This window comes from Tupaia chinensis, unplaced genomic scaffold (genome assembly GCF_000334495.1).
Source record: "Tupaia chinensis unplaced genomic scaffold, TupChi_1.0 Scaffold000131_1, whole genome shotgun sequence".
Lineage (NCBI taxonomy): Eukaryota > Metazoa > Chordata > Mammalia > Scandentia > Tupaiidae > Tupaia > Tupaia belangeri.
In genome coordinates, this window is record NW_006159600.1 from 1,053,489 (window position 1) to 1,063,754 (window position 10,266).

The 10,266-nt window shown below is 54.4% G+C and overlaps 1 protein-coding gene across 1 annotated transcript; it reads left to right on the forward strand.

Moving 5' to 3' along the window:
- Positions 1 to 1,375: 1,375 nt before the first annotated feature.
- Positions 1,376 to 9,573, forward strand: TSEN34 (tRNA splicing endonuclease subunit 34; the record flags this gene model as incomplete). The annotated part of the gene is given in 4 exon segments (XM_014586381.1): positions 1,376 to 1,536; positions 1,841 to 2,066; positions 2,180 to 2,437; positions 9,168 to 9,573. Coding segments are annotated over 4 exon segments (833 nt in total), but the record flags the coding sequence as incomplete, so codon positions are not given.
- Between the last annotated feature and the right edge of the window lie 693 nt (positions 9,574 to 10,266).

The following is a 10,266-nucleotide window of genomic DNA, read 5'->3' on the forward strand; positions in this document are numbered from 1 at the left end:
TCCTTTTGGAGAGGGGGCGGGGCCTCAGCCTGACGCAATAGGAAAGAGGCGGAACCCAGGGTGTAACATGGGCCTAGGGGGCGGGGCTAGAGTTCCCAAATCGCGAAGCGACCCGGGTGGAGGGAGGTGCGCCATGGTGGGCGGGGACAGAGTGCCCAGGCGGGGGCGGGGCTATGGCCCTGCCAAGCAGATCCCAGGCCTCCCGCTCCGCCGAGGTGGCGGGATGACGAAATTGACGCGTGGAGTCTGCACAGGAAGGGAGAGGAAGCGGCGCGTGGCGCGCTACATACGGGGTGCATCCGTCTGGACCGCCAGTTGGTATTTGGGAGTTGACTAACTGGTTCTACTGGAGCACCGTGGCCATTGTGAAGGGAAGGTAGCTCGTAGACTGAGCGCTCGCCGAGAGGTGAGCCCTCCGGAGCGGAGGACAGAGGGCGGGTTGGGGGAGGGGCGGGACTCCCTCTCTGGGAGCGAGAGGTCGGGGGGCGGGGCCGCAGGTTGCGAGCTCGACAGGAGCCGACTGGGGCCGACGAGGCCAGAACGCCGAACCTTGTGCGGTAGGGAAGGGGCGGGGTTGCGGTTGGGCGGAGCCGAGAACGCCGAACGCGGAACCACCTGCGCTCGGGAAGGGCGGGATTCGTCAGAGGGATCTGACTCGAACGAGAAGGCCGGAAGTTCGAACCTCGGCGGGTCGAAAGGGGGCGGGGCCAATGTCCGAGTAGCCCGAAAAGGGTGTGGCCTTGGGGAGTCCCAACCCCTGACGGGAACTCCCGAAGGAGATTCCCGTTCCTCGAGAGGCACGCACCAAGATGACCATTTCTTTATTTAAAATAAAGAAAAAAATATTTAACTTCACTTATTTATTTTTTAATTCGACCAGAAAGGGACGGAACGAGAGTGAGAAAGCAAGCCGGCAGGTCCAGGACTCGAACCACGGTCGACCTGTGGGAGTCCAGCACCCGCAACCACCATGCCACCTGCCGCCCCAAGATGGCCATTTGGAAGGGGGCGAGGAGGCGCTCTTGCGGAGATTTCTCTCTGAGGGTGAAGGCGGGATGGGAGGTACAGCAGGCAGCTGTGGCATGCTGGCCTGGGGTGCGAGGGCCCTAGCGGAGCCCCGGAGGCTGGGCAGGGGCGAGGCCTGGGCCTCGCGTAACCATTGCTGATTAGGGGTCGGAGCCCGGTGCACGGGAGGCGGGGCCTGGCTGTCAGGGGACGAGCCAGACACGGGGCGGGGCATGGCTCAGGAGGAGGGTCCCGGAGGGCAGGGGTTGGGGCCTGGTTTTCAGGGGGAGGTGCAGGGGGCGGGGCCAGGCCCCTGCACCTGGGCCCTCCGAGGGCGGATCCCGGCATTCGGCCTGGCTCCGGGCGGGAGTGGGGGGCCGCACCGTGGGTGCCCTGCCCCGCGGGCCCCGCCAGAACTCGCGCCTGGGCCTGCCGCTGCTGCTGATGCCCGAAGAGGCGCGGCTCCTGGCCGAGATCGGTGCTGTGACCCTGGTCAGCGCTCCGCGCCCGGACCCTGGCCAGCACAACCTGGTAAGGGCGCCGGGGTCGCCGGGGCAGGAAGTTGGGTCGTAGGAGAGTGCGTTGTGGGTGCCCTGCCCCGCGGGCCCCGCCAGAACTCGCGCCTGGGCCTGCCGCTGCTGCTGATGCCCGAAGAGGCGCGGCTCCTGGCCGAGATCGGTGCTGTGACCCTGGTCAGCGCTCCGCGCCCGGACCCTGGCCAGCACAACCTGGTAAGGGCGCCGGGGTCGCCGGGGCAGGAAGTTGGGTCGTAGGAGAGTGCGTTCGGGTGGTGTAGGGACTAGGACCCTGGGCTCCAGCTAAAGTTCTTTCCTAGGCTCTGGCCTCCTTCAAGCGCCAGCAAGAGCAGGGCTTCCAGGAGCAAAGCGCCTTGGCAGCCGAGGCCCGTGAGGCCCGTCGTCAGGAACTCCTGGAGAAGATTGCCGAGGGACAGGCTGCCAAGAAGCAGAAGCTCGAGCGGAATTCGGAGGCTGGTGGGAGCCCACCCGCCTTGGAGAGCGAGGCCGGTGATGGCCAGCCTTCTGGAGAGCGCGAGGAAGCAGGTGAGGGGCTAAGGAGCTCTGGGGACTTTGGTTGAGGACCTGGGGCTTGGCTCCTCCCGGGGAAGGCCTCGTTCTAGGGATTCTGCAAACCGTGTTCTCTGTGCCTCCCCCAGGCCCCGCCTCTCTCCAGCCAGGGCCTGCCAACGGCGTGGCCCCCCTGCCCAGGTCTGCCCTGCTCGTTCAGCTGGCCACCGCCAGGCCTCGACCTGCCAAGGCTAGGCCCCTGGACTGGCGCGTCCAGTCCAAAGACTGGCCCCACGCCGGCCGCCCTGCCCACGAGCTGCGCTACAGCGTCTACAGAGACCTGTGGGAGCGAGGCTTCTTCCTCAGTGCTGCCGGCAAGTTCGGGGGCGACTTCCTGGTCTACCCTGGTGAGTGTGTGCTGTTTTCCAGCATCCCCTGCACCTTTGCTTTCTTCCCTGGTGTCTCATTTTCTCCCTGCCTTGACGCCCACGGAAGCACTGAAACATTTGGCCAGAGCTCCCAAGCTCACTTGGAAGGCAGTTTAAGGAACTTCTTTTATTTGGAGTCCATGGAGGTTTTTGCCATAGGGTGGATGCACTCACTGGAGAGAGAGACAGAGACAGTGAGAGAAAGTGAGAAGTCACCTCCCCAAGGTGGGTATTGGCTATGCTGCAATTCTTCCTCCATTCTTCTCCTGGGGTCTCGGGCAGGCATGTACACACACCTGCTATGGTTTTTCAAGCCACTGGGTCCAGGACTTGAACCAAGGTTGGCGGTGTGGGATATTCCAGTGCTGTAGCCACCATGCCACCTGCTGGCCTCTTAAGGAACTTCTTTTAAATACTTCCCTAGAATTCACTTAGAGAGATTGGGTGGTGGGAAAACATGAAAGGACATGCCGTTGCCATGGCTTTCCCAGAGACCAGTAGCTGGGTGTGTGTACACAGCACGGGGGTACTCATGTCAGGGTCTTCCCCAATATCGAAGTGGCAACATTGTGAAATGGCCAAAATGATTGAGGATATAGTATGTTAAGAATGAAACATAGCTGAGACCAGCAGTGGCATAATGGTTATGTTGTTGGACTCCCGTGTTGTCCATCACAGTTCGAGTCCCAGACCCAGTGTCTTAAAACTCATGCCCCGAGAGGAGCATGGAGGAGGAGGGATTGCAGTGTGGCCATCTCCCCTCCTGGGGGACTCCTCGCTTTCTGTCTCTCTGGTGAGCATACGTGCCTTCTAGCAAAAGTCTCTCTCTCAAGAGACAGAAAGAGAATGGTGATGCTGCAATCCCTTTCTCCTCCATTCTCCTCTGGGGATCTTGGAAAAACATTCTGTTTATGAAAGCGTGACGGGGAGGGAAGGCGCGTGGTAGAGCGAGCAAGTTGTATATGCGTGGACATGTACAGACCTATACGAACCACCTAAATGATCTTTGAAGGCCAGCCGATGGCGTGGTGGTTAGGCGGCTGCGTCCCACACGGCTGACTATGCACCCGTGACTTGAAGAAACACACCGGGCACACGTGGGCGCATACCTGCTCCAAATCCTGGGAGGTGTAAGAGAAAGAGAAGAAGATGTGTGACCACCTCCCGTCGGGCTTGTTTTCTTCTCCCTCTGGCAAGTGCACATGCCCTCTGGAAAAAAAAAATTTTTTTTTTTTTGAGAGGTTTTCACTGTAGGGCGCGTGCGCTCGCCAGACAGACAGAGAGAGACATAGAGACAGAAAGCGAGAAATCACCCCCCAGGGGGGATGGTCACGCCGCAATGCCCTATAGCAAAAACCTCTCCAAAAAAAAAAAAAAAAAAGAAAATTGCCCTTTTTTTTTTTTTTTTGCTATAGGGTGTGTGTGCCCGTCAGAGTCAAAAAAGACAGAGATAGAAAGCAAGAAATCATTCCCCGGGGGCATGGTCATGCTGCAGTCCCTTCTCATTCTCCTCTCGGGATTTTGGACACACATGCACATGTGCCCAGCATGAGTTTTTAAGTTGCTGGGTTCAGGGCTCGAACCACAGTCTACTACGTGGGAGTCCAGCGACATAGCCATTACGCTAACTGCTGGTTCCCTGCCCAGCATGAGTTTTTAAGTTGCTGGGTTCAGGGCTCGAACCACAGTCTACTACGTGGGAGTCCAGCGACATAGCCATTACGCTAACTGCTGGTTCCCTGCCCAGCATGAGTTTTTAAGTTGCTGGGTTCAGGGCTCGAACCACAGTCTACTACGTGGGAGTCCAGCGACATAGCCATTACGCTAACTGCTGGTTCCCTGCCCAGCATGAGTTTTTAAGTTGCTGGGTTCAGGGCTCGAACCACAGTCTACTACGTGGGAGTCCAGTGACATAACCATTACACTATCTACTGGTTCCCAGAAAATCGCCCTTTAAGAGTGTGTCTCTTGGGACCAGCAGTTTGTGTAATGGCTATGGCACTGAACTCCCATGTAGTCGACTGAGGTTCGAGTCCCAGACCCGGTGGCTTCAACTCATGCCAGGCACATTTGCGTGTGTGCCTAAGATTCCAAGAGGAGAGTGGAAGTGAAGGGATTGCAGCGTGGCCGTCCCCCCTGGGGAGTGATTTCTTGCTCTCTGTCTCTCTGTCTCTCTCTTTCTGGCGAGTGCAAATGCCCTATAGCAAAAACCTCTCAAAATATTTAAACGTTGTAGTTTTCTATGTATGGCAACACTTCGTATACATATCTACATATTTATGCCTATCTCCCTGTATGTACATTACAAAGTAGGTAAAAAACACAAAAGTCTTATGAAACAAAGTTTTAATGAACTCTTTCTTTCCTCCAAAATCGCCAGCCCCCTGGGGGGTGATTTCTCGCTTTCTGTCTCTCTGATGAGCACATGTGCCTTGTAGCAAGAACCTCTCAAAAAACAAACAAACAAACAAACAAACAAACAAAAAAAAAAAACCGTGGGGAGAGGGCCAGCAAGTGGCATAGTGATTATGGCACTGGGGTTCTGCATGGTTGGCTCTGGTTCGAGTCCTGGACCTGGTGGTTTGCATCTCACACTGGGCATGGCTGTGTGCGTGCCCAAAATCCTGAGAGAAGAAAGGAGGAGATGGGATTGTGGTGTGCCATCCCCCCAGGGAGCGATTTCTTGCGCGCTCTCTCTCGCTCTCTCTCTTGCTCTCTCTCGCTCTCTCTCTCGCTCTCTCGCTCTCTCTCTCTCTCTCTCTGTTTCTCTAGTGAGCGCATGAGCCCAATAGCAGAAATCTCTGGGAGAAAATGAGAAAGCATGTGGGGAGACAGCACCGTCTGGTGAAGCAGAGCTTTGTGTGCATCAGGACTGTCCACTGGACCTCGCAGACCTGAGAGCCATGGTCTGTCTAACCTCACGGGGATTTAGGAACAGGCTCAGCACCTGGGAGATTCAGAACTGTACCACGGACGTTCGGGGCTCAGGGTCCCCGCCTGGCTCTAGGCCAGGTAGGGTCTTGCTGGAAGGCAGTTCCCAGCTGGGCCTTGTCTTACACCTGCTGTGGCAGTCCCCTCAGGCGGGATTCTCATACTCACCTTTGGGTTAACTTGCCAGTTATTTAACCTTCTGCTTGGTGCCCTGCTCAGATTCCTGTTCTTGATCAGACTCACCTAATCCTGGGACCTACCACACCCCAGGTCAAGTCCAGCCCATCAACTGTTTTTCTTAAGAATTCTTTTTTATTTAACTCCCCCCCCCAAATTATTTATTTAATTTTATATATTCATTCATTTATTTTAACTTGACCATAGAGAGACACAGAGAGAGAGAGAGATAGAGAGGGAAAGTGAGAAAGCAAGCCACCAGGTCTAGGACTCGAACCGCAGTATGCCGTGTGGGAGTGTCCAGTGCCTTAACCATCACTCCACCAGCTGGTGCCCTATTTAACTTTATTTTTAAATTGTTTATATTTTTAATTTGACCAGAGAGCGAGAGGGAAAGCAAGAAAGCAGGCCACCAGGTCCAGGACTTGAACCATGGTTAGCCATGTGGGAGTCTAACACCTTAAGCACCACACCACTTGCCGGCCCTGCCATCAGCTGGTCTTGTAACTGAAGTTTCATTGGAAGGCAGCCCTGCCTGTTGACGTAGCACTTCTTGCTGCTGTTGTGCTGCAGAGGCTGAGCCGAGTATTTGCAGCAGGGCCCACGAAACGAACGACCTGTTCTGGCTCTTGTGCAGAAGCATCTTGTCGGCCCTCGCTCCATCTCTTCTTTACCTTGCCCTGTTAGGTCCGTCTCTTAATCTCTCAGAGCCACTCCTCGGTGGGTGTTTCTGAGTCCTTTTAGGACCCCGTGGCTTAGATTGACTTTATGGTCCTGGTTCATAAGCCATAATAAAGACATATTTACTGGTTTGCATTCTTTCTTTCTTTTTTAAACATTTATTTATTTAATTCCATTTGTTACTATTATTTTTTCATTTGACCAGAGAGTGACAGAGAGAAAGGGAAAGTGAGAAAGCAAGCTGCCAGGTCCAGGACTTGACCCATGGTTGGCCATGTGGGAGTCCAGCGCCTTGACCATCATGCCACCTGCCAGCCCTTCGCTTTCTGCTTTGAAGTTTATTATAGGGCACATGTGTTTATTGTGGACAGTGAGAGAAGGAGGTTAGGAATCACTTCCCAGGGACATGGCCACACTGCAGTCCCTCCTCGGGGTTTTGGGCACACTCGCACATTTGCTGTACGTGTTTTTCAAACCACCAGGTCTGGGACTAACCACACAGTCAGCCTTGTAGGGTGCAGCCACCTTAACCACTGTGCCACCAGCTGGCCCCAGTTACCAGCTTCCAAAACAAGACGACGTCAGCTTGCACCTTTCCTTGCCTTCCATCACTGACCCTTTCCAAGCTGGTCCATTTAAGAATCCCAGTATTTGTATATTGTAACATGAGGTCTTATGCATCGTTCTCGTATAAAATTGTTGCTGACGACAGAGTATGTAACTCCCGAGCCCGGGTCACTTACAGGGTAGAGGTCCTTGGCTCCCGTGCAGAGCCCCAGTTCGGGCGCCATGTGCAGCAGGTGCAGTTGGAGAGGAGGCGCAGGGCCTCGGGCAGCTCGGCCAGAGTGGGGCTGGAGCGCGGCTCTGTCGTAAGATGAGTTCGTCCAGCCACGGGGCCACCCTCATGCCTCCTCGCCTCTGGAGGGCCCCAGCTCTCAACACCATTGCAACGGCTCCCCAAGTTTCAAGACAGGAATTTCTGGGGGACACATTGAAGCCATGGCCTGGATACACCCTGAGCTTACCCAGTCCGTTTGTTAGCAGTGACAAAGAATAACAAGTAAGCATCTCTCCTTTATTACTGTCCGAGGCTGCGCGCACTCCCCAGAGAGCCACAGCACCCTCAGTGGGCGTGGTTACGCCACGATCTTTTTTCTGCGTTTCTTCATCCCATCAGGGTTTGGAGCACCCATGCACACATGCCTGGCGTGTTTTCTGAGCCACCAGGACTGGGATTCGAACAGTGGTCAGCCATGTGGGCGCCAGCGCAGTGCTTAGTCACAGTTACAGGCCAGCCCTAAACATCTTTATTTTAATTGAAAAATAAGAACGGCATAGATTTATTGTATATAACATGTTGTTTTGAAATCAAAGTAGACATCTCTTAAGAATTATTTATTAATTCATTTATTTTCATTTGACCAGAGAGAAAGTGAGCGAGAGAGAAAAAGAGTGAGAAAGTGAGGAAGCAAGCGACCAGGTCTGGGACTCGAGCCATGGTCGGCCATGTGGGAGTGCCCAGCACATTAACCACCACACCACCTGATGGTCCCCCAAAGTAGACATCTTTATAATTGTATTTTAGGGGACCAGCTGGTGGCGTGGTGGTTAAGGTGCTGGATACTGCCATATGGCTGACCATTATTCGAGTCCTGGACCTGGTAGTTTGCTTTCTCACCTTCCCTCTCTCTCTCTCTGGTCAAATTAAAATGAATGAATGAATAAAATTAAATAAATAATTAAATATTTTTTTAAAAGTATATTTTAGTGCTACCATATTTGTTAAAATTCCTAGAAGTGGAATGGCTGGGGCCAAAGATTTTTTTTTTGGAGAGGTGGTTTTTTGCTATAGGGTGCGTGAGCTCGCCAGAAAGAGAGAGGTAGAGAGACAGAAAGCGAGAAATCACTCCCCAGGGGGGATGGCCACGCCTCAATCCCTTTTCCTCCATTCTCCTCTCAGGATCTTGGGCACGCACGCACATGCGCCCGGCATGAGTTTAAACCACCAGGTCTGGGACTCGAACCACAGTCGACTAAATGGGAGTCCAGCGACACAGCCATTACGCCAACTGCTGGCCCCAGGAATTTGTTTTTAAGTTTACCTTATTTTTTCCTATGAGTGAGATAGAGAGAGCACCCCAACAGCCTTGGCACTGCCACCCACTGTACCCCCAGCCTCAGGCAGCGATGTCGTGGGTACATGCTCTTGCCTGGCACTGACAGGGAGACCTTGGGATGTGAACCCAGGACCTTTCCACGGAGGTGCAGCAGTGCGGAGGGCTACCCTAACTGCCGCCTGCTGTCTGGGCCTCCAAGGGTATTAAAAATTTAAAAAAAAATGGAGTACCAGCAGATGTCGTATTGGTTATGTCTCTAGACTCCCATATAGTCAACTACAGTTCAAGTCCTGGAACTGGCAACCTTAAAAACTCATGCCGTGTGTGTGTGTGTGTGTGTGTGTGTGTGTATACACGCACGTGCACGCACACACCCAAGATCCCGAGAGGAGAATGGAGGAGAAGGGATTGCCGTGTCATTGTCACCCCAAGGGGCCGATTTCTCGCTGTCTCTTGAGCAAGTGCACATGCCCTGTAGCAAAAATTCCTCAAAAATAAATTATGTTCTCCACAAGTGAGAAAGAGAGACAGCACTTCCAGCAGGACCTTGACTCCCAGCCCACCTGGGTCGTGGCCCGCGTGTGCCCAGCATGCCCAGGGAGGTCTCCAGATGCAGCCTGGAAACGTCCCGCGGGGCTCAGCCGCGCAGACCTTTACCCTCCAGGGCTGCAGCACTGCCCTGCCCCACGGTTTAAAGTACCTGAAGTGATTGCCAGAGCGACCCATGTCCCCTTTGGCGCAAGCCCGCACCCCGCCAGCTCTGCCCCCCCTGGGTCAGCTGCGGTGCCTCTCTCCCTCCCTAGGTGACCCGCTCCGGTTCCACGCCCACTACATTGCTCAGTGCTGGGGCCCCGAGGACCCCATCCCACTCCAGGACCTGGTCTCTGCAGGCCGTCTCGGAACCAGCGTCAGAAAGACCCTGCTCCTCTGCTCCCCGCAGGCTGATGGTAAGGTGGTCTACACCTCCCTGCAGTGGGCCAGCCTGCAGTGAGCTCCAGCGCCCAGGGGATGCGGCTGGGTCTGGGCAAATGCCTTCCAGGAGGTTCCCGCGCATCTCCCCTGGGAGGCTAGCACTGCCCCGCCGCTGTCCTGAGGTTTTGACTCCACCCCCCTCGGGCTCCTGCCTCAAAGCACTTCTAACTGCGAGAACTGAACTCGTCTGTCTTCTACCTCCAGGAGGTCTCAATAAACTTGTTGAACAAATGTCAACTTTGTGCTTTGAATTCTTTTTTTAAAAATTTTATTTTTTTTAAAGGTTTTTGCCATAGGGTGCATGTACTTGCCTGAAAGAGACAGAGGGGGAAAGTGAGAAATCACCCTCTAGGGGGGTGGCCACCTGCAAACCTTCCTCCTCCATTCTCCTCCTGGGATTTTGGGCACACACACAGACACACAGACGCACCTGGTCTGATTTTCAAGTCAGCAGGTCCAGAATTCAAACTGTAACCATCCTGCCACTGTTGTCCCTGCTTTGAGTCTTATAAAACCTGGAAAGCTAAAGCCCTGGAAAGTGTGGGTGTTTTCGTCTGTTCCTACGGAGGAGAAAGGCCTGGGGCAGGGCAGCAACTCGCTAGATTACACAGCTAGTAAGTAGCAGGGCTGGGCTTTACACTCAGGCTCTCATTCCTAAATCTGAGCTCTTCTCACTACACGGAAGCCCGAGCTTCCTTGTTCTTTTTTTTTTTTTAATTTGAGAGAGGTTTTTGCTATAGGGAGCATGCACTTGCCAGAAAGACAGAGACAAAGAGACAGAAAGGGAGAAATCGCACACACCCCCTCCCCGGGGGGATGGCCACGCTGCAATCTGTTCTCCTCCATTCTCCTCTCGGGATCTTGGGCACGCTCAAGCCCCCTGGCGTGAGTTTAAACCACCGGGTCGGGACGCACACCGCGGTCGACTAC